This window comes from Anticarsia gemmatalis, chromosome 18 (genome assembly GCF_050436995.1).
Source record: "Anticarsia gemmatalis isolate Benzon Research Colony breed Stoneville strain chromosome 18, ilAntGemm2 primary, whole genome shotgun sequence".
Lineage (NCBI taxonomy): Eukaryota > Metazoa > Arthropoda > Insecta > Lepidoptera > Erebidae > Anticarsia > Anticarsia gemmatalis.
Genome location: NC_134762.1, coordinates 10,499,847 through 10,525,229, shown reverse-complemented (window position 1 = coordinate 10,525,229; position 25,383 = coordinate 10,499,847). Strand labels below are relative to the sequence as shown.

At 33.7% G+C, this 25,383-nt stretch overlaps 1 protein-coding gene across 9 annotated transcripts; it reads right to left on the bottom strand.

Moving 5' to 3' along the window:
* Positions 1-150: 150 nt before the first annotated feature.
* yem (yemanuclein) lies at positions 151-22,915 on the bottom strand. 9 transcript variants are annotated; one of them, XM_076125830.1, is made up of 17 exons: positions 22,674-22,915; positions 18,176-18,283; positions 16,508-16,615; positions 14,516-14,656; positions 13,967-14,101; positions 13,549-13,636; positions 12,600-12,711; positions 11,844-11,993; positions 11,182-11,354; positions 10,767-10,941; positions 10,290-10,370; positions 9,772-9,990; positions 8,368-9,385; positions 7,714-7,771; positions 6,724-6,793; positions 4,621-4,685; positions 151-3,580 (listed from the first exon to the last, which is right to left on the bottom strand). In XM_076125830.1, exons 1-17 carry the CDS (start codon positions 22,830-22,832, stop codon positions 3,576-3,578), a joined length of 2,865 nt encoding a protein of 954 aa, XP_075981945.1. In that variant the 5' UTR covers positions 22,833-22,915; the 3' UTR covers positions 151-3,575. The 9 variants fall into 9 exon arrangements, with proteins under 9 accessions (XP_075981945.1, XP_075981946.1, XP_075981948.1 ...); XM_076125831.1 differs by having other exon boundaries at positions 4,636-4,685; XM_076125833.1 differs by having other exon boundaries at positions 4,621-4,680.
* Between the last annotated feature and the right edge of the window lie 2,468 nt (positions 22,916-25,383).

Sequence of the window (25,383 nt, the reverse complement as noted above, 5' to 3'; positions counted from 1 at the left end):
CCCGATGGGTATATCAAAATATACCCATCGGGTAATCTTTACTGGGTATTGTAAAAAATAGAAGGATCTTAATTGAATCGCTCAATGAAGATTACAATTAAATAATTAAGTAAAATTACATATAAATGGTAGCAATTAAAACCAAAAAACTCGTATTCATTATAAATATTTATTCATAATTGTTACATTGGGCATAATTTGGAATTTAGGATTTTAACTCAATCACAAAAGAACTTACTAGTTCTATAACTTTCAAAATCATATCCGTATTTGAGGGGGGCACGTGAAAAAATATCTAACTGCTCCACTATTCAACGTTTTAACATAATTATGTACTGTTTATCTAAACATTATTTAGATATTCTGTTAGGAATATTTTACAAGTAATTTTATAATACAATGGATCTATGTATAAAAATTCAATGCCCGAGAATTGCAGTGTTCTATAAAAAGGCTGAATAATCTTAATATTATCATAGATCCTGATTATCCCATAGATATTGTGACATGTTTTTAGCGAACATCATTTATATAAAACCTTTTTCATCACTAATCAATGTTTAATCTATAGGTCATGGATTCTGGCTGAATTGTTTCAAATTTCCATTTTCTCAAAGGAAATATTCAGCTCATATTAACATATTATGCCTGATGCGTGCACGTGCGTATACGTTCATATTTGTGAATCAAACGAGCGTATATCCAGTACTTTCATAATATACAAACAAATTCTTTCTTACTTACAATTTAATACAGTTCATACATAGATCCATTGTATTTATGCCATAGTACATTCAAAATCATGATTAACAATTTACGTATTGCTTTTTTGGCGTCATTTCCGTAGGCCTAGGTAACAAACCAACAGCCTAATCACAAAGCGTATCCAACCTTTTACAAAGTTTCATTTATTGACAAATTCAATTACAATATTGAACTTTATTTTAAACGCGACCCTTTGAAATATGTCGTGGAAAATATTTAATTTTGTAACAATAAACAGTATCTCAGATGAGAGATATATGGGACCGTTTTTATCACGTTATTTTTAGCTCAAAATTTGATTTTTTTTTTCATCTATTTAGGGCTTCTAGTCGTATATTTTTCTTAGGCCGCCCCTAGATACAACAATTTAGCGCAATTAGTATGCTATGTATATAAGCAGCGATATCTTCTGGTATTGATCTAACCAATAAATAAAACTTCATAAGGCCGACCTTTACTAACTAACCTAATTATCGCTTCCAATTTTCATTATTAACCTCTCTTAAAGCATGAATATGTATTTAAAAGTATAAATCTTACCTTACACGGGGCTTAAACACACCTTATTTACATTAATTCTCTAGACATTTCGGCCACAAATAGATCTTGTTAGAAAGTTGATACAAGCTAACAAAAATTGGCCGAAACGTCAAGAAAATCAAGGTATCTAATGCAAGATTAATGCCCGTGTAAAATTAGTTTTTTTTAAGTATATATTCAGAAGTAGTTTGCATAGTTGTCAAGACCAAAAAAATATTCTATTCTCTACATTAATATCAACTTGCAAACAACAACTGACACGTGGAGCAGCATAATATCGTTTTTTTAAACCGTCTTTTTTATATCTAAGTAGCTTTATTATACAAAATACGTGTGTTTCTATACAAACTTAGTGTATTAATAAAATTAACTCGCAATTGCTAGCACGTAGGTCCAAAGATAATACGATTTTGTAAATAAAATACTATGTACTTTTTTAGGAGAATTATACTCCGTTAAGTAAAATTAAACGTGTATAGTAAAAAAAATTTGAAACAAAAAATATTTATTTTGATTTATAACAGAAAACAAATGATTTTGAACTCAATATAAAGAAATAGTTTTATTTATTACCTGTCTCTTTTTCTCCAATACAAAATATTATAAGAGAGAGCAAAAAGACAAAAATAAGAAATTTTCTATAATAGATTTCAATAAGAGTAAAATAAAACATTCTACCGTGGTATCTTTGGACCCTAATGTTGCCATATCGATAAACTTCCATGAGCACAACACTACCGATATCGACAAAAACGTGCTAGAACATCACTAAACGTTATCGAAGTCGATACAATTAACATTGAACGCAATATTTTACATAAAAGTAATCAACTCTTTCAAAGCCAGTGAATTATTTATACGAGAATATAATTTGATTCGCACTGTAATGGACGCCATTTACGTATGTGATAAAACTGTATAGTTGTATCAGTATGAAAGGTTGAAACCATCATGCAAACCCTAACGAGTATAGTCTCTATAGTATAGTACGCATCATTTATCTTTCAGTGCCTGAATATAGCAACAAGCCGTTGCGAACAAGACTTGAAATAAATACAGATCTACTTCAAAATATGACCAAATGAAAGAACGCCGACGTCGTAACGTTACTCGTACTCTTGCGTCTGTTATATTTTGGACATCTTGCTGCTATATCCATATACATAGTTAAATTGCGCATACTATACCTAAATACTTTTCATTGACAACTACCATAGCATACCTTAGAAATCATATTAATGCTTTAATGCCTTGTATAGACCTACGTTTCGGCATTCCAAAGACTATTGGCCAGTTTCACAGTTTAGAATTAAGTGTCAGATATAATTTGCTAGTTAAAGTGACAACATATGTATGAAAACAACTGTCAAATTATTCATCATCATCATCATTCATCAACGTCAAGCTATTTGATAGTTACTGAAAGTGGTGAGACTGGCATGTCGTATAAACAAATCACTGGCTTTCAAGTTTTAAAAGTAAATACTGAAACAGTCTGAATAAAAATCATTTATAAGTGAATGCTTGGCACTAAATGTATTTACATTGCTTGTGTATAGAAACTATTATTAAATGAAAACTGGACATGAATTAAATACTATTGGCACTACTTTATAGGTATGAGTTTATAGTCTCCTTTTAACGTAAATAGGGTATTATTTAGTCTGTAAGGAAAAGTAAAGCTAGAATGATATAGAAAAACAAAAGTATCCTTGTAGTGGAAGTTAAAAGAAAATTGTATTTATTACTAACCCGACCTAAAGCGGTCTTGAAATAAAGAGTTAGGCCTTTATTCCAATGAAGTAAGTAGGAAGACATTTAAGTGTCAAAAGCGTACTTTATTTTTGTAAAAACCAAAATCGTTAGATTAAGTTGTCTTAAAAAAAAATCTTAAAAATCTTAAAAATTGGGACCAATAATAATGGATTAGCTAGAAACGTTGCTATTTGATTATAAAAGAAAACAATCTTCATCAAATAGCTTTAGTCAAATCACCAATTTATACACCGAATACAGTTATCCGAGACAAAAATCAATCGAGAGTTCTGTCAAACCATTCCTTAGGCTGTATTTTACAACTATTCGACTCACTATCTAATCAATTACTAAGACACTACTAAGGTATACAAAGTGACAATAAACTCACGCCTATTCAGTAGTAATGTATCGACTTCGCAAACGTTCTGACTATCGGGACAGTGGCAGTTTGGCTGTAGTAATATAGTCATGTAACTGAGACATCCTTGTGATTCAGCGTTTCGATTGGTGCATCAACCTGGAAATAATAATTTAAATGTGAATAATAACATTAATTGATTTTAATTTCACTACACAAACTTTAAACTTTCGCGTTGCATGTTTAGAATATGGGAATCAATGCGAATATCTTTACCCTAGAACGACTAGGACCAGTATAACCTGCGCCGAAACGCCAGGCATTAAAAAAGCGTGTTGTATAATAAACTTAATGACTTATAAACAATATCCAAGGGTATACTTCGTATTCGGGCTTTGTAAACCCAACCGAATTAGATATTTGAACTCACAATTTTCAATGGTAACTTTTGTAACAATACATTAATTTTGGGTGGGCGAATAAATTGTAAATAAACAATTTTATACCAAAAATTCCGTGAAGGTGAAAAACCGTCATCTAACCTCCAATACTTCTTTAGTTAGTCACCAACAACCCACTAACTACACCACCGCTATTAAGCGTATAAATTAGCCAACTATGATTTTGCCAATACTACAATGAATATGATTTGCAGGCGTAGAAATACCCAGTAATAATTAGAATAAACCAAGAAAAAGTATTATACAGAAGATAAGAATTAAAGAGAAGATATTAGATTATAGTTTGATAATTCGGAAACATTCTAAAAATCGCACGGGAATACGTACGCACGTTAGTACGTGTACGTATACGCATCGATTATGATTTATGGAGGTTATCTTAAAAAGCAATTGAAAAGGATACTATTTTAATGAAATAAAAACATAACTTATTATAGCTTATATACGTCTTAAGACTAAATTTCAAAATTTTAAAGTTGCATGTTAGTCATAACACTTTTAAAATGTTTCAAAATTCATGATTAAAACTCTTTCACCGCCAAAGTGTATAATGTACTACCGTTCTAATTTAAAACAAATACACAATGTTTTAAATTATAGGCAAAAGTATGGTAAAATGTATGTTTCAAATATAAATAAAACATATTATAAAATAACTAGTTAAAGAACGACGCTGGCAGTAAAAGAGGTAGGAAGGAAAGTAAAGTGAATGAATGAATGAATGGAAGTGCAACTTACTGTGTGAGTCCTCACCTGTGATGGCGTTACATCCATCCATTTTGTTCAAAGAAGTTCGTTCTGTACTGAAACAAATGATTTTACTATAGACGACCGCAGACAGCCTAGTGTTAAAAATCTATTCTTGAAGAAAGAGTGGAAAACGTGAAAATAAAATATCTGCATGTTACAGTTTCACAATAAAAATGGCTGAACTGATTTAAATTTAATTTGCCAGCCAGCATCTAGCTTATTTCCCTTATAAACCCTAGTCTTTAGGGTTACATAATAAGTTTTTTGTTTTCAAAAACGATCCACACAAACGGCAACGCAGATATAGGCGAAGAAGCTAATTTTCAATTAAATTAATTTCTCTTAGACTAGAAGAAAAAAATGTATCGATCTTCGTTGTTTTTTTTAGAATGTGTCTGATTTTACAAGACACACATTTGATCAAAATTGATAGGATGGAGGCATCAATATTTACATGGACGTATAACATTTTATTAAATAGCACTCATATAAGCTGTACTAAAAGCCCAACTTTTATCTTAATTTACACTAAATAACGCATGTATTACTACAAAGAACATTCTAGCCTAATCTAAAAACTAAACAAACTAAGTACATATTTACAAATGGATAGTTAGCAACGCACACAACATATAATGAAGACGTGGTGATGTTTATTACAATGGATGCCTTCACCAACACTCAGGGAAGGTTCATATCTGACGGAAGATACGTCGGGCGTAACTTAATTTGTATGGGCTTCGCAACGACGCATCATCGGTTGAGTGTGAACGGTCGAGTGTTTTTCTATACATTTGTCTGTTCTGGCGTTGCGAGACGTTCCGTCAGATATGAACGTTCCCTTAGCCCCCTTACACACTATGTAACTGCCTGTGAACTTTTAGACATTTGAATATTACACTCAGGCCGTTACAAACGTGCGAACTACGTCATAATCAAAAGAATCATAGGAATGCGACAATGTGTAAGTGGAAGCGAAAATTATATGACTTGGTTCGCACGTTTGAAATGGCCCGAGTATAAACTGTAACCGCGCGGCTTGCCGCACCCGCGGTTAACCGCTAGTGGGTAAGGGAGCTTAATATAAAAATTGCAGCATTTACATGTAAATTTAAGAACCTTAGCAGACTACAAGCTTTCTACGAACCGATTTTAGTTTAATCGGGTTACTAAGGTATTGCGATGAATGGTTAGTAGTCTATAAATAAGAAATGTGAGAAGAAAGTACTTGAACTGTAAACAACAATGACCGTATCGTATAGTCGTTCATACCACCGCAACTGGGATAGTGGGTTCGATTGTCACACGGGACTAACACTGTCTTATGTGGTTCACAAATGGTTTTTCTAGTAAATTTTGATTCCATTTTGTCAGTTTTGACACAAGTTGTTTATAAACTACTAGCTGGCTCGGTCAGTGTGCTAACAGTTCAACCCGATGAACTACAGGTAGATAGAAAGTCTGTGGTTTGCGAAGGTTCTTAATATATACTGCCAACTCTATGAATAATGGTTGAAACGTAACAAGTAATTATGTACATAAGAAAAGGTTTGTATACAGTGTGCAACGAAAATGGCGTGTGGTACAAAGCAGGGCGAGAAGACGACTTGATGCGGTTGTAACGAGCGTTGTTGCGGTAAAACAACATGATTTTTTTAACCTCTTGAAACATAATATATTTCAATCGTAATTTAAACTAGATCACGAAGAATGCTTCAACTTTGTAATGAAAGTTAGAAAATTGAATCAATAATTCCCTTTGAACGTTTCAATAAATTAGAAACGTTTAGGTTAGATCTGGATCTATCTTGAGCGTTTTTATTGAGCTGGCTCAATTTTAAAAAAATAAGGGGAGTTGGATTAATCTTTTATCAGAATTTTTAGGATAGCATAATGATTTTAAACTTTGAAAATATCTACTGAAATAAACCTTAATAGGGAACCACGACCGAGAGTAACACCCTAATTTAAGTTTGTCTTAATATATATTTTTTATGACAGGGGTAATTTATAAGGGAGATTTATTTACAATATATCCCGGCTCGTTACAACCAAGCTAAAGCTATAAACAAGCTCTGGCCCAGCACTTACAGCTTGTCTTTGTCCCGCGGGTCGAACACCGTCCGCAACGACGACTGGCTGGAAGACTTCTCGTATTTCGCTACACGACATACAATTACGTCAACCACTGCCTAATTACGTGTGTAGCCCTATGCTGCCTGATAATTCCCTTTACACTATTCACACATCTTTTAATTGACAAGGTAAAACAAATTATGATAAATATTGACGATTTTGATGTAGGTAGGTATAGGAAAGGAATACTAAATTTTATTTCGATTTGATTAAAGTATCCGCCAGGTTGTATATTATGTAGGCCATAATAGATAACTCCTTTCTTTTACCCATTACTTTCCCACTCGGGCAAGGGTCTCCTCCCAAACAATAGAGAGCTTAGGCATTAAAAAACAATTTTTAAATCGACTACTAGTAAAGCTGTAAGATAAAATCGTCACTAAACATTAAAACGTCAATACAAATTGATATTAAACTAGAAATTATATCAGTGTAAAGAGAATTATCTTTGTTCTAACATTCATAAATTACATTTTGTTGTGCTTATATCTTGCATAACAAAATATTGAAAAGTTTAACTAAGTATATATCTAGTATTCTGTATTCTGTGGGTATATAATAAAGATAAGGATAAATCAGTCACATTAATAAAATATGTACTTACCTTTATTATTACCTAATATCATACACAATTTACGCGTGCACGCATTATACCTAGACTTGCCACATTTTGGCGCAGGTTACACTCTAGCTATGATCAATTTGACCTTTCGCAAATGTATAGCGAAAATATGTAAAGTGCGTGTTCGCGTAATAAAATTAGATAATAATTTCTGCAACACGGAAGTTTCATTAAATTACCGAAATTATATAAATAGTTTAATATGAATATATTAGGAAAATACTATTTTATTAAGTGCAGTTTGTGTATTTGTGATTGATTTATCCTTGTTTTGTTCCTATTGTAGATAAAAACTACTTGTAAGTATAATAAACGTTATTTACCGTTACTTATGACTCCTCCGAAAGAATTACTGTTGAACTTTGTAGGCTCTTGTGAATGCTGAAATAGGAAAACATTGACTTTTCAAATGTTCTATGCAAGAAATATTAGCCCCCATACAATCCAATTAACTTAGAATTGTTATTTAACTACTAGAAGTCTGGCCCGACTTCGGTCCGGTATAGCACAATTTTGTCCTACAGGCCTTGTCCCGACAGTTACAAACAAATGACGGTTAACCACGGCAGCGAATAGCCGCGCGGTTGCAGTGTAGTATGCAACCGCTAATAATTATCAGGTGGCGACCATACTAAACTAAAACCTTAGGGGCTTTAGTTCCTTAAAACATCTAAGCCAAATGAACAAATCCTTTATTATATTTCATGTAATGATGAAACATTCATAGTAGTAGTGGAATGTATTCTGAACCTAAACAACCAGTAAAAATGAGAGCTGATGACTTATGGGAATACTATCCATCCAACAGGCAGTATTTATTCAATTATTGTGAAATTAATACAATACGGTTATATGGAAATTACGCCTATTGAAAATATTTTTTCTGATAAAGTTACATATTGCTAAAGTATGATTTTTTTTATGTTACTATTGTAAATAAATTTACTGAAAAAAAAATTTAAACAAAATGATCTCACCTCCATCTCCCTAATATTCCTCATAATAGTATCAATATCACTGATCGCCTCTTCGCTCTCACTCTTGCGCGTTTCCTTCTCTTTCCTACACTTGTTAATCACTTTTTTATCCACATTCACATTCACACGGTCTTTAGAAGGCACTGTCTCGCTTTTATCACGTTTTGGTTCATTCTTATCAGTCCTATTGTCTTCAACTAGTTCCACGTCACTGCTGCTGTCGTCCACCGCCAAGGGCTCTTGCTGATCACTTAACGGATCAACATCAGACACTATAACAACATCTTTCTTCTTTTTAACCTCCGGAGGCCGTTTATCAGGCTTTGCGAACGTAGGGGAGTGATGTACAGGAACTAACGCAGGCCTAGGAATATTGTTTTCCGCAACTCGCATACTTTCAATCTGCTTCTGCGGTATCTCTTCTTTATGCTTCGGACTGGGGTCCTTTTTACTCGGCTGGTAACTCGTATCAATGTGTAAAGGCGATTCGACTCTCGTCTTATCTTTAGGCTTCTCTGGTTTCTTAATCTTTTCCTTTTTAACCATCTCGTTCAAGGCAGCCGGGGACTTAACCCTTATAAATCCAGAATGCTTATCACTCTGTACCGCATTTGTCATTTGGACGTTATTGTTCAACTTTTTCTCAGGTTTAGGAGGGTTAGCGGGCACAGGCGTTATAGTTATACTGCCTATATTATTCGGGGGAATGTATAATTCTTCTTTCTTTTCGTGCGTGTCTTTTTTCTCTGGTTTTTCTACGATGAGGTCTTTGCTTAGGGTAAAGGAGTTTAGTATTGAGCCGAAGTTAGTCTTGTATTTGTCGATGGTAGTGTCTGTGCTGACGGTCGTATCTATTTTGTCGGGAGATTGTTTGTGTGCCGTTGTCGTAGTGACGGTGAGCGAGCTCGGAAACTGGATGGGTTCGGTGAACTGCATCGGCTGGGAGTTGGGTGGAGGTTGTGATGCTGAGCCGAGCCGTTGCCGTTTTAGATCCGATGCTTTGATTTCTTTGCTTAGGCTGAAAAAAAATGTAAACAATCAGACATTAATTATTTTTTTATCAGAGCTGTGTTGCTATTTTTGCGATAGTTCAAATTAGTTTTTGAGTGTTAATATTTAGAGTATATCATGTGATTTGTGTCAGTTGTTTGAAAAATGATGCGCTTGAGTCCCGAACTAATGAGTGGGACAGAATTATATTATTTTCTCACCAGACAAATTGTGTAAAAGGAGTCAATAAAATTGGTTCTGGGTTTATTATAATTTATACTGTTCTATTTCATGCATTATTATATAATTATGTAATAAAAAGTTTATCTTTTTCTTCAATGTTTTTATTTCAAAGACACATTTTTTTCTAGCATAGGACGAGAATATCTCCTCGTCGAATTATTGGACACTCACTCGGCCTGCCTCAACAGCGTGGGCATCCTGACGAAGCCAGGCGGGAACAGCGGCAGGGCCCGCGCGTGCAGCACGCGCGCCGCATTGTCGCGGCCGCCCGCCGCGCGCGCCACGCGGCACACGAGCGCGCGCGACCGCGCACACCAGGGGAAGCGACGCTTGGGCAAACGCTTCTCGATGGCCGGCCCGCCCTCCGCTGTAGCTATCTGGATCTTTTTCCTGGAAACACGCATAAAGTGGAACATTATAGCAACTATCGATAAGAGGGGTCGGATTCCAACCCATAAAGACATGAGAATATTTCACCCTCTGATAGTACCCAGAAAACGCCTCTGGCATATAAAAACCTTTAACAACTTTTTATAGATATTTACATAAAAGATATTCATAAAGACCCACGAAAATATCCATAATCATCTCAATAATTCAGTTAAGATTATAATAAAAGGTTATATTATAATAACAAAAATTCAAGGGCAACTATGTCCAATTAATAATTATTTAAACGATTAACTAACCTTTCTTCCTGTACCCTCTCGCATTCGGCGTTATAATTAGCGATCATTGCCGGTTTCCGCTCGTCTATTAACGCTTTTAACCTGAAAATTATGTTAATTGCTTCAATTGCGTCACTCATAACCCTTCAGTGAATCCCACTGAATAAACTAAGCCTATTGAAAAAATAAGTAGTGATATACTACTGGATAAAATCCCATTAGGAATGAACAGACCACCTATCCACCCTACTATTTGGATACGAATTGGGGTGTTATAACCAAATATTTATAACTGGTCTCTTTACACAATAAACCAAAATATTTTAGTAATTGTGTTGAATTTGGTTTCTAACCTTCAGTGAGGTTTATAGAGAGAAAGTATCACGTATTATTTTTATTCAACTTGGTACACAGGTACAGGTTTATAGTTAGTAACCTGAATGAAAACAATCATAGTTTACTTTTTATCCCGGGTTTTTTAGAGAAAATACAGCCTACCTTTGCAAAGTTTCAACAATAATAGCCTCTCTCTCGGCTAAGCTGAGCTGGTCGGGGTCAAAGTCGTCCAGGTCGTCCTCGCACTTGCGCTTGTTTGTTGACGCCGTTGTTGTCGTCGTTGTTGTAGATGTTGATGAACTGGCAGTGGCGGGTTGAGCAATTGATGGGGTCGGTTCTGAGAATATGATGGGTAAATGTTTAATTAATTATTGGGCGTGTTTTAAATTAAACCTTATCTTAAACGTGTCGTGAGAGCTAACAATAAAAACTACGTTACATACACGTTTCTTCTTTCACATAAAGTCGTTAGTGTTCTTTTACTGAACCGAACAAATTATTTTTGAGTTGCTACAGAAAAGACAACGTTTCTGAATATAAAGAGGTAATATATATACGTTAGTGAAGTCATACTCACGCGAGTGTGAGGTATGTGTGGCGGGCGTGCTGTTGTGATGTCGTTGTTCCTGCTTAGCTCGTACGGCGTGCAGTAACTTAGCGCGGGAAGTACGCAGGCAGACCGCGCCGCGAGCCCAGGCCGCGCGCGACACTCGCGCCGAACATGCACACGATGATAGCGTGCTGGACACCCTGCGAATAATAAACAATTAATTAGTTTTATATCCATCTGAACCTTTATGTTTCATTTTGTTGACTATATTATACTCCAACTATGGAAAAACATTAATAAATTGAGTTATTAGGGGCTTGAAGGTGGCCCAAATGATTCCTGTAAATGTACACACGGTGCTGGGAACATGTTGTCTTTTTTTCCTTGACTCAACACGCTAGCGCGTGTCTAAATCTGCTGCTATGTCAATGCTTAAAATCTGTTATGTAGTTTACAAAACAGCGTGACGGCAAGACACAAACATGAATTTTATTGAATACAAGCAGAACGCAGCTCCACCATAGATTTCATGTTCCAAATGTGACTCTATGCCCTATAATTAAAACCTGGCCTTTTGTTAAAATTTCATCAAACTATTTACCCGTTACTTTTTATTTTGTTATAAAGAAAAAATATCGTAAAAGAGTACCATACTTCCGCATCTAGATTGTTGGTATGGATAAACTCACCTAGTAATAAACTCGTCGTTCTTAGCGATAAGTTCCTTAGCAGACATATTGGGCGTGTCAGCGAGGTGCTTCGCGACAGAAGCTTCTAACGCTTCTAGCACTTGAACGACTTGCGCTGGCAGTTTTACTTCCACTTTCGCTTCTACGTCTCTGAAATACAAATCATTAATAAGTTAAACTTCCATCAAAGTTAATTTTATTAACTACAAAATAACGCAGTGTTTTCTAAACTGTCACTACCATTAAGTTGAATTAGTTAAGAATCGAATTTAGCAAGATCTCAATAGAGTTCACACAATAAAAATAAATTGACCGTGTGGAATTATTCATGTGATACAAAATGGCGTTTATTAACAACTAGCTGACCCGCGCAACTTCGTTTGCGTCACATAAGAGAATCATAATTTTCCCCGTTTTTGTAACATTTTTCACTGGTACTCTGCTCCTATGGGTTGTAGCGTGGTGATATATATGCCTATAGCATTCCTCGATAAATGGGCTATCTAACACTGAAAGAATTTTTCAAATCGGACCAGTAGTTTCCGAGATTAGCGCGTTCAAACAAACAAACAATCAAACAAACAAACTCTTCAGCTTTATAATATTAGTATAGATTTAAAATTATGTATATTAGAATTACAATCATATGAGGTAAATATCATAGAAAAAAAACAAAAACAACCTTATACTGTCTAGCTCAAAGCCCTCTAAGAGACCTATAATTTAATTTCAATATAGAACTATAGTGTTACCAACCTGGAACTGTCTGAAGTGACAGCGTTTTCTGAGCTGGGCGCAGGTTTAGACGTTAACGAGTCGGACTGTGACGTCCTTGAGTCTGCACTCTCGCCATCACCGTGAGCATTATCTGTATTGAAAAAGAATATACATTAAATATCAATAAACGTATCCAATAGTACTAATGCAGTAATGAGATGAGATGAAGTTTGCAAGACACTACGTATCGGTAATATTAGACTCAATTACCTGATGAAAATATGTACAAGAAACGTGTAAAAAAATAATAACTGGAGAATTAAGAATCAAGGGTGTAAAACTTTACCTTACCTTAACGAACACACTTCAAAATATTAAACTCGGACTATTCGTAATACTGTGTGGGAATCGAACCCACAATACTCTACATATACACAGACAGTACTGTAATTACCACCACGTGCACAGTCCAAGCATCGATCAATAATACTCAAGGCGACAGTATGGCATAGTCAAATATGGCTAATAGAATAATAGGTATTGTCCGTGTATAACGACAATAGTGCAAAATCATAGTTACTGAATAATGTATTAAGTGTTGTATATTTATCGATCTATGTGAAAAACGTCTTGATAAAACCTTGCATGCATAATAATTTTCTTAAAACAGTTTTTTGAGTATTAGAGGCTTGCTACACACATATTCGATTCGGCATTAAAAGGCCTAGCCGAGGGCAAACCCGAATATGTGTAGATGAACCAGATCGGTACAAGCCGAACAAGTGAGTCGAGACGGTTTTGTTGTTCGATAAATATTGGCGAATCGAACGTGCCGAATCGAATATGTGCGAAGCAAGCCTTACATCCTCAATCTGCACTCAGCAGTGTATTGGACTCAAGGTCTTATCCCCTCCCTCGTTCTAGGAAGTGACCCTTGCCCAGCAGTGGGACTGTAATGAACTAAATTTGTTTTTATGTGAAATTTTACCGTCAGACGTTTGTTTCCCAGAGGTGGCCGCCGAGGAATCTGTACGACGGACTTTCTTCGCTTTCTTCTTATCAATCTTTTTGTTTTTCTGTTGAACAAAGAAAATAATTTTAGTTAGGCACATTTTGATGAACTAAATAAAAATTCAAATATTATTGGCTTTTTATTTCACGTAATTAATTACAAAATTTGGCCCAAGAACCAAAATACAGTCGTATTTTTTATAAATTTGGCAACAATTTCAAGTGAATTAATTCGACAAACGGCCACATTCGGATATGCTTTAGTAGTGTTGTTACTTTAAAAGATATTTGAAGCGCCCACAAATATTTAAAAAAATGTCCTTTGCTATTTTTGTCAATCATTTTGTACTCTCAAATTTTTGCGATTTGTTTCAAAGATAAAAGTATAGGGTTACCTTCTTCCGATGTTCAGTCTTATGCGAGTCGACGTCTCCGTTGGCGATCGCTTTGGGATCCTTCTCGTCCTGACTCTCGGACTCGGACGAGCTCTCTGACGACTCCTCCTCGCTACTGCTTGATGATATACGCCTCTGTAAAAATATTCAGCAAATATTAGTCATTACATTTTGGCGAAGAAAATAAAATACTGATAAATAAAAGGCTCTTATAAAATTAAACACAGCTGGCAGAAGTTTCAGCTAGTTTCAGTAAGTTCACTCAAGTACTATTTAGGATCGGTGCAAAAGGATATACTTAATGAAATACGGAAGTAAACATGTTTAAAAAAAAAAGTCATTGTGATTTTCAATAAAAACGGTTAAAGATATAAAATATTGGTTGACTTTAATATTCATAAGCACTTAACTTCAAAAAAAAAGATGAATAGGCATATAAAACACTTATTTACATTTTATTCCTTTAATACTTATCAAAACATGAACTTAAAATGGTTTGAGATTTTTGACCAGAGCGTATTTTACTTTTAAAAAGCGTTTTTAACATACCTTGTTCCTCCTATTACCGCCAGCGTCCGTATCGGACATGGCGAGCATATTTTCTGGAACATTCTTGAACTCGAGCGAACCGCAGTTGATGTAGAACCCGCCGTACAGAGTGTCGCACTCCGGCGGTATCATCTCATCGTACTGGAAAATAAATATTATTACTTTACACATCTATCTATTGAGCTAGTTTCTATCCACTGTTGAGTATAGGCCTACCCCTCGGTAAACCACTTTATACAGTCTTGAGTTTGCCTCTACCATTGCAACCCTACAGATTTAACAGTGTCAAGTTTTATGAAATATTATTTAAAATGCAGTTACAATGGCTAAAACACTATCACAATTAAAAAGGCTGATTAATTCATATACAGGGTTACTGGGTAACTTGATAAGAATTCTATGGGAAGTAACTGTAATTACAATAGACATACCCAGAAACCTGTATAGAGTATGAGTGTAAATGTAAATGCAAAATTACTTTTATGAATGTGTTGAACTTACATGGGAAAATGGCTGATACAATTAAGATGAAAATTGATAAAGCAGGACGTTGTTTGAAATTAAAATAGGTGTTTGTTTGTGAAAGATGGCAATATGATATTTTTATTTGGGAATTTGTCAATGGAATTAAACAGATTAAAATGAGAATTTTTATCACAGGAAATATTTTAAATTGTTCTGCCTGTTCATATTATAAAACATTGTTCCTGTATAGGTTGAATCATCTGACAAACGATATTTGTAATAGATTATCAAACAATCACTTAGTATTAGCTAGAAAGATAGAGTGATCTTATCTTCAAGTACTCATAAACTATAATCAACCCAAAACTGTTGATACAATATTTATCAATAAATAAAGAGAATCTATAAAAATATTTTCTTTAACATTGGAAAAGTTATCCATAAATATGTAGTATCACTTCACTACAAATCAACAAATAATGATCTCTTGCCACATCAGTCTTGTCTGTTTACTATAATCCAAATCTACTGAACGGATTTTCATGCAGTTTTACCAATAGATAGAACAACTCCCGAAGAAGGTTTGAATCTATACTAATATTATAAAGCTGAAGAGTTTGTTTGTTTGATTGTTTGTTTGTTTGTTTGAACGCGCTAATCTCAGGAACTACTGGTCCGATTTGAAAAATTCTTTCAATGTTAGATAGCCCATTTATCGAGGAAGGCTATAGGCTATATAACATCACGCTACGGTCATTAGGAGCGGAGTAGCAACAAAAAATGTTTCAAAAACGGGGAAAAATTTGACTCATACTCTTAGGTGCCGCAAGCGAAGTTGCGCGGGTCAGCTAGTGTATTATAATTTGTTAAGATTAGCCCGTCATAAACGGGCGAAGCCTACCTAAACAGGCTGATATTGCGGAAACCCATTGGCTTGTTGCTTAAGGTTTGAACATCAAATTTAACCCATTGTCCCACTGCTGGGCAAGGGTCTCCCCTCGAAATGCGCAAGAGGGAACAAGATTTTTGTTTAAAGCGTATGATACTCGTAGCCTACCACTACTGACTATAGTGAGAGAACCAAATATAATTTAATTTCATGTCAGAACAACACAGTTAGTGTTGAAAATAAACGTGTTAGCTTATTTTTGAGTGGTGCTATTCTCAATGACCTACATTGATATTTGGCTTCCCTCAATACTACTTTTGGCTCAAAGAGAATAGAACTTTATTTTTAAATGTGGCGATCTTTTGTTATAAAGAGTTGCAGTAAAGAACTGCTTAAGAACTGATACCTTATCCTAGTTATCTAAATTGGTACAGGCATTAACAATTAGTTTACTGAATACATAGACAGAAAATTTAATTAAATGTGACTAATGTATAACATAAAAGATGATGAGATTAAAATACATTATTTTAAGTCTTATTATCAAATCAAGAATGTTTTGACCAGTACACAATTATAAGTAAAAAATAAGGAAAAAATGGAGTTGAATGTAAAAAATACTAAGTAAATGTACTCACGCCATGCGTATTATCGATGAAGGAGTCGTTCTCATCGTAGCCGGCGCCGATGTCTGCAAAGTCGTCATGCTTCGACCTGCCCTTTCTACCGTACGTGCTCTTACCACCCTGAAATGATACAAAAATACTATCAATACAAGTCATGTTAATATTGACCTTATTTTATTGAATTGTCCTTACACAAGAGTAAGGACTAGAAATTTGGAATTTACCAAGCCTGTAAAGAACATTTTGTTGACATCCAATCGCTTATCAGGCGAAAAAAATATGCTAAGATATTGGATAACATTTAAAACCCACAGAAACAGTAGTTCTAATATTTAATATTCAAGAACAATTTTGGATATTGAATTCGTCTGGTATTTTACTGTTTAATTCTCAAAACTATTTGTCTTTAGTCACTGACTGTAGGTACAATGAACGAGTAATAGGGACTTTCCCATTATATACTCTAAGAAGTCATTTTGATGACAGTGAAGTAAGTGTTGTTATTTCCTCTAAAACATTTTGATGATGAAACATTACTGATATTTTCTTTTTCACTTTCCTTGCAAAAATGTAGGCAATGTAAAAGGAACTATTAATTTGTTAACAAAATTAGGTTACAATAAACATTTTATGTAATAGGAAGTGTCTGTCAGCCCATTTCATGTTACCAAACTCAATGTGACTCAACAGTAGCATAAATGGGAGTTCCTTAAGAGATATACTTTAAGAGATTCCAATTCCCCAACCAGAACCTGGTCAGCATGGTAGACTAGTAGACCTAATCTCTAACTACGGGAACATAGCTACAGCCAGAAGTGGGAAATTAATGAGAAAAATTTGTTTAAGTACCTTATTTTAAAATTGAGGTTAACAATAAGTAAAAACGTTATACTTGTATATTACTTATGCCTTTTTTTTATTTACTTATTTTATATGCGGTTTTCAGTTTGACATTGCAGTAGACATGATATTTTTCCTTGAGACTGTTGTCAACAAACACTGATAGTGCAGTGTAAATAAATAATTTACATGAAACCACCAAATATGTACATTGCATACATTAATCACACATACATCTATGTATGTTTGTAAGAAATAATTACTAAGTAAAAACATCTTGAATATAATTAGCATAATAACATTCTAAGCATTAACATAAGCATAATTTTGTTGGTTTTTATAGACACATCACACACATACAGGGTAAGATTTTCAAAATGCATATTATTTAACATAAATAACGAAAACCATTAAATTTTTCATCTAAATTGTAATAGATTGCTTTCTACAATCAAATTTACTCAGAGTACTAGCATTCCACAGCTTGTGGACAAGGCTTAGATCACCTATCCAATAGATTATCTGACAGCATTTGTATGAAAACAACTGTCAAGCTAACCAGTGCTTATTCAGAAGTTGTGTAATCATGACCAGCACCCTTATCACATATCTCAGTTGACAGTTAGTGTGAGTCAATCTGATAGCCACTATGTAATACATTGCTGCTTTGACGTAAAATGTTAAACACAAATGTTGAAAACAATGTACAGCATAGTGGCTTTAAAATAATTGTTAACTGAGATATGTGATAGCCCCCCTGGCTTAAGTCTCAAATAATATTAGGAGTAGAACAGACCCTACTTATAATATTTATTATAGAAGTTCTTTAGGCATACTTACGTATTTCTGTTCAAACTTCCTTGCGATGCGCTCCACATCATCATTGTTGTCTGAGAACGGGTCCAGCCCTGCCGTTTTGCCATTCTCTACTCTCTCGCGCTTCTTTCTCTGTAATGTACAAAACACTATGGTTAGATATATCATAGTAAGAATGTGATTAATGGCTTGTTTTAAAATATCCTAAAGGGTTTTTGAGGTTGAAATGATTCCAGAAAGTGTAAATGAAAAAAAAAAATTACATTTACACTTTCTTGTATTATAAGATGGAGAATTTAAATAGTAACTACACTTTTAAGATACTCTGTAAACGAAAAACTAACTAACTTAAAAATTGTGCTGAGAAGAGAATTTTCTTTCAGGAACATAACTTTCTTTGTGTGGGTATGATATAAAAATTAATCCTCATATAAATTTGTAATTACCTATGACTACAATGTAACTCTGTGTATAATAATTAAACTACATCATTAAGAAAGTTTATAGGTACTACAATCTTCTATTGTAATAAATATGAAATAATCAAACACTATTATCGTAATCTTGATTTATTGGTTTCTAATGATAATGGCATTGCTATGACAATTTGCTGCACAGAGAAACTGCATAATCTCACATATTTACAAGTCATTAACATCTAAATTACTTTAATAGTCTAATATAAAAAGCACTAATCCCCTTCTGTCTCTCAAGACCTGTATTAGTATTCATTTTCATCTTTTTGTTGCAAGTAGTAAAGTTTTTAACATTGGTAAATAAAAATGTTTGAAGCTACCATTTATAGTCTTTCAACCTAACCCAATGAAATACAGGAATGATCTTATGTATGATATTACATATCTATGTATGTCAATATGGTTCAAATAAGCACTAGATATAGATATATAGGTATAGTAATTATACCTAAATAAACAATGTTAAATATCCCACTCCTGGGAAAGGATCTCCTCCCAGAATGAGGGAGACTTCATGGCCAGCAAGCTGGTAAAGTGTGGGTTTGGCAATTTTATATTGTTTTAAGGTGTTTATTACCTACCAGAATTTTGATTAATGAAATAAATGACTTAACATTTTAAAATATGTGTTTCATACTGTATTACCAATTAATATGCAAATCTAATTTGACAGCCATTCCATATAAATTATGTTGCAATCCAATTAGATCATAAAATACAACCATACATACATGTAGAATGTAGGCATAACTACGGAGGTAATAATGCTAGCTTTGTGGGTCAAGAACCTAGTCATTTGTGTGATATTGTCTATGTATCATTGTGTGTTAGATAGCCTACACTAGTTTGTGTTATAAAGTTGTTTTAACTGTATATATGTAGGATGTTAATGGTACTATTGTTTAGGCTTTTAGATGCCTGTAATATTATAAAATGGTATTATTTTTTTCAGACTAGACATATTATAGACTCCTTTTTGTTTGACTAATTATAATGAGTATCATAATTAGTCAAACAAAACTATTGATCAGTAGGATTTTTGTAAATAAGAATTACTGTTTTGTGTCCTTTTTGGAGATACTTAGCTACTTTGAAACAATAAAGGATATTAAATAATTATGTTAGCAAGGTCACTACTATATCTTTTCTTCAATAGAATATGTGGTAGTTTAGTTTATAACTACCTATATAGATATAGACCAAGATATTCAATCCTTTGAATAGCTCCAACCTTTCTTATGACAAAGGACCTTTCCACAAACAGGAGCTTCTTAAATCAAGTTAGAGTGAAGGGCCCATATTTTAGCGTTAAGAGCGTGCGCGGGCTCGCCGTGTTAGTGTGAAACTAGTTCAGTGAACCTCCTACTGTATATCTCATAATATTGTGTATATGCGCACCCAAGGACAGACGTATAGACGTACTTTTTTACTATAGGTGAGCAGTTAAGTATCTACTTAAACGATTTTTTGCATGAAGTAAGTAGATAATTAGAATATTAAAATAAATTAGGTTTGAATTAATCACCTATCAAAATTTACAGTAGGTATTGGACTTATTACGTCGATCTATTATTTTAGCACTAAAAATTTAAAACAAAGAGTCACATGACAACCAATAAGATCGTATGAATAGTAATCGCACGCGCTCCCATTGGTCAAAATTTGCATGAGATTTCGCCTTGTTCTACATTTCTAGAATTTTGCTGTAAATCGTTTGACATTAGCATAAATGAAAAACAACAATCATCAATTTTTCCTGAGATTTAAAGTATGAAGAGAAACATTTTGTTTATTTTACATTTAAGATTAAGATTACAAAATCAAAGATAAGTGTAAGAATGATGAATTATTATTCTTTTACGCGGTTGTCTCACTCACTCACGGCCAAAAGACGCGATTATCAAAACATTGGAACCAATATCGCCCAATATTGGCAACAATTTCGCATTGTGTACGAAAATTCGCGCCATTTTTTCATTATGTTGGCAAAGTTGTCTACATGTGTGCGTGTTGAAGAGAGAAAGCGTGTAATTGAACTTTACATAGATAATAAATAACACATAGACAATGTCTGTAATTAAATTTATTGGATATTGGACCTTATTTCCATAGAAATAAAAGCTACGTAACATAATAATTTACAATCACGTGTTAACACGTATACAATAATCCTATTTACAATTTAAATTTATCTTAGTTTTTATTTATAAAAGGACAATTACATTATGCGATTACAAATTATGGATAAAAAATTGAAATTCGATTCATAAATTTAATCAAACGTGTCCCGGTCATTGACCGCATCCATTACACCATGGCAATGACATTACACGTCGTAGGTATCTTGATAAATATGAAGCATAAAAAACGAAGTCCTTGAAAATAATTCACTAAATGCATGTATCGCTCCATAAATATTCATAAACCTCACTCTATTGTAAAAATGAATGAAACATCACGATTACGTCACCCCCGTTTAGGTACCTATAATTATCTAGACAGACATCTCTAGTCCAGATAAAAACTTATTTATCTTAACCCGACGTCCGCAAACAAAAAATCAACCATATCTTCCTTTGTTATAAAATTTATTTCAATAAACTACCGCCCGTAAAGTAATTCAATGATTACAATCCAAATGTCTGCGAAAAGCTAATTATAAGCACAGATTAATCTAAAAATAGCGCATGTTTACTAAACAAAATAATGTCAACATTAAAAGTTCAATAATAGACCTTATTACATTGACGTAAAAGCCATAAAAAACGCTACGCAAATTACGGCGATTCGCTCGATGCAATCCGCACGCATCCCGAAAAAAAAGTAAAACAACACTGCAGACTTATTTCCGACCGGTTTCATAAAATCACAACTATAGCGCAAACTATAAATAACAGAGGCAGAGAACATAAAAAAATAACCTGAAACTTCACACCAAACATATCTGAATATATAAAACTACATCCCACACAAAGAAATTACACATAAAAAAGCATTCTATCTAAAAACTAAAACACACACATAGTAAAACAATATGTTTACTCACGCACACACGCGCGTAATCTTATAGTATAGTACATAACACACCGCAATACATAACGACGCTCGTTATATACTTTTTAACTGTTATCGATTGAGAATATAGGCACAAGACAACAAAAAAGCTCACACCGAAGCATAGGTCGCTATACAATCTGCCAACGGGTGCATTTTGCAAGCGAAACCAACTTGGCAACATTGCAGATCAAGTTTGCAAACAAACACATAACCAAACATTCTATATACGCATACTAAACATAATAAATAACCCCTGCTATCCATTCAAATTATTCCCCTAATCGAAATAAAACGTTAGAACGGCAAAGCAAATCGAAATCTAGTGTATCTAATATCTACACGCAGTAGCTATCTCATTTTGTATGATAAACTATACATGTACGATACATATGTACATACAAAATGAAAACATATGTTATAACTTTCATTTATAATGTAATATAATTAAATTTTATAAAATGTAACCTAAAAATTCCACCTTGCTTTTACCGGATACCGTACACAATTGGTAGGTTATCCTAGGTCATTGAAATCGAGACTTTCGTATGTAATATTGATATCGTACGAAATGCAATATCGTCAGCACTAATTATACGTGTTATTTATGCAGTACAACAATGTAAAAAATATTCATATTGGAGTAAAAACAACTTTTATCATAACGTGTTAGCGATCAAAACATTGCCCTCGTAAAATCATGTTCTAAGCCGACAACGAACTTCTATGATTGTTGCAAACATGGCGACCGCTATCTGAGCTTCTCGAGCAGCCCGTGGACGCAAATTCATGTCACAAACCTAATACAGAACCGTGTAACGTAAGCAAAAAATATCCTAAAACGATTTCCACAGGGCCTCATAAAACTGACCGCGACCGCTTTCCTACTCATCTATTTGCTTGGATTTTTTTTTTGCAGATTCCCTGCACTACAAAGAGCTGGAAAACCAGTATGGTTGCGTAAATTGCTATGATTTTCTGTTATAACTTACCTCTTCTGCAATGACTAGTTCCTTGTAATTCAGCTCCGGATATTTACTTTCGTTGCTTTCATCCAAATTGATAGTTAATCTCACTGTTTTGTTCACATTATTCTTTGCACTTTTTGTAGCACCCACTGTTATAAGAGTAGCACGTTTAGGGTCCGACATTTTCCACCAAAATCGAGTATAAAATGATTTTTTTCAAAGCATGACACGACCTGCATTTTCAAACTGTGTAGCACATTGCCACCATGTTGGTATTCATTGTTTGGGTTGTGAGCGCCACGGAAGGAATGTGAACTAGCCCTTCGTTATCTGCCTCTGGCGATAGATGGCAGAATATTTTCACATTTTAGATAGTAAGATGTCGCTGTAATCGTATAATTACTGTTAGATAACTCGAAAAACATCGATGGATAGTTCAATATTTGATCAAAATTTTCCGTATTATTCTGATTTATATTTATATTATAGTACAGTTCAACAATTTATGTAATATTTAAAAAGATTTACGAACGTGACTAGGTTATGGCGATCTTGGGTGTGTTCTTTCTTCTGCTCTTCGAGATGTTTCATAAGTGTCATAGATGTCGCTTTCGTTGTTATACAAAGCACTGTTTTATCGACTATCACAGATAAGTAACAAAATAAACGTGGTTCACAAAAACAATTTTACAGTGACAAATATTTGAAAAAGTATTCATATTATTGTTTTTATACTGTCTTTTATATTATCGTGATTAGTTAGGAATTGTTTTATATATAATATATCATTCATATAATTTTATTGCATACGTAGCGTCATCTATACCGTGGAAAGAAAATATTCAAATATTTATCAAAAGCAGTTACGCTGAAATCCAGAAGATGGCATATGGCATTTTTATTCTTTATTTATTTTCTTTTGTTTTATTAGAAACAATGATTATAACTTAGCAGAATTAAAATAGCTGTGTGTATTTTACAAATCATATAAACGACGCACAATGTTTCATCCTACAGAAGGGTGAAATTAAATTAAATTAAATTAAATAATCATTTATTTCAGGCAAATCACCCATATTTTTGTTTACATAATATAAAGATATTACATGGATATACATAACTATTAACTAACTTATTTAAGATTATATTATTATTATGGCACATATTATTAATTAATTGGTAACATTGTATCTATTAACGTTATTATTTAGTATTTGTTATAGGTAACTATTTTTTATTTTTTTATAATTATATTTTTTTTTTGGTAAATGCAACCACCTCCGACAAAATTAATAGATCAAAGCTTTATTTATGAAAGGCTTAATAATTTTGACCTTTCAGGCTCTGTGCATTTCGTACCGTCATTATTGCGTTCTCGCTTTACTCACCTGGCGCATACAATCTGGCCTACCTACTATAAATAATATGAATTTGAATCGGTTTCAATAACAAAAGCCTAAAGGAAACTGTCTGTTTAATGTATTGTCAACTAGCCTAACAACCTATGTAAATTATTTTAGTATTAAAAGCACTACAAATGATTTAATTCCATAATAATATAGAACAAAACGAGTTTTTTTTGTGCTCCTGCCACCAAAACACACAGAATCGAAAGCTTACTAATTAAAACCTTGATTCACCATTGCATTACTCTAACACCCAATTACGGGACTCAATTCCAATTTAAAACGAAGTGAGGTTATTAAAAAAATGAAGAAATCAGCAAAAAGTGAATGTTGGTTCTTAAGAAGGGTATTTTCGGAAAACGCTGATGACTTAGACATTATGAGACCGAGATTCCTATTAAGATACGGGACATTAGTCTCACTTTAGACCTGTTTGTGTAGGCTTAGTACTTGCCTAATAAAAATATTGCGCGCGAGTATGCAAACTTCTTACCGCATTTTGAAAGATTTTGGGTTGAATCGATTGATTTGTTTTTTAAGCTTTAAATTGTTTAGTGTTTTTTTAATGTCCAGTGCAGCTCTGCTCGCGTAAAATCGGGTGTAATATTTTTATTTTGGCTATCGTGGAAACACTGCCTGTACTATACATTATAATGAAAGTACATGAAGCTGTTTTAGACTAAATATTTTAAGATTTTTTTACGCTTTGATGACACTACTACAAGTAAATTATTTTAACGTTAAACTAAAATGCTCAATTCTAATATAAGATTAAAAAAACGGCCCATTTCATGCCAAAGTTCGAAATACTCCTGCCTCTCTCCTAAACCACTATCTCGTTCAAACGCACCACGAAGTAGATATTATTTCTCGAATCCCGAGATATATGACCGCAGTCGAGGATATTATTCATTAGGGAAAATGAAATTTTGACCTCCGCCACTATGAAGGTTTTAATGCCAAAGCGGTTCCATTGCAAAAGCCACTTTTAACTGCTTTACCTACTGACGGTTTGGGACAGTGGCTCTTAAAGTTCAGCACGTGTTTTCTTGTATTTCGGTACCTAAAAATAATACGAAATTGGAATGGATGGCAGTTGAAGTAGATTGGTAATTTTTGCGATCTATGAAACCATTTAGTAGATACTTTTTTGTTTGAGTTACTTACGTCACGTGTTCATTAATGGGGCAAATATAGTGTACAAAAAAGGAAAGGAATACGTCTCGAATCCTTTTATGTTTAAAATTCTAGTATAATTCGGGATAAGAAAAGTTTATTATATCTCAGTCGAAAGATTCATATTGATGTTTGCTTGGATTTAAAGGGAT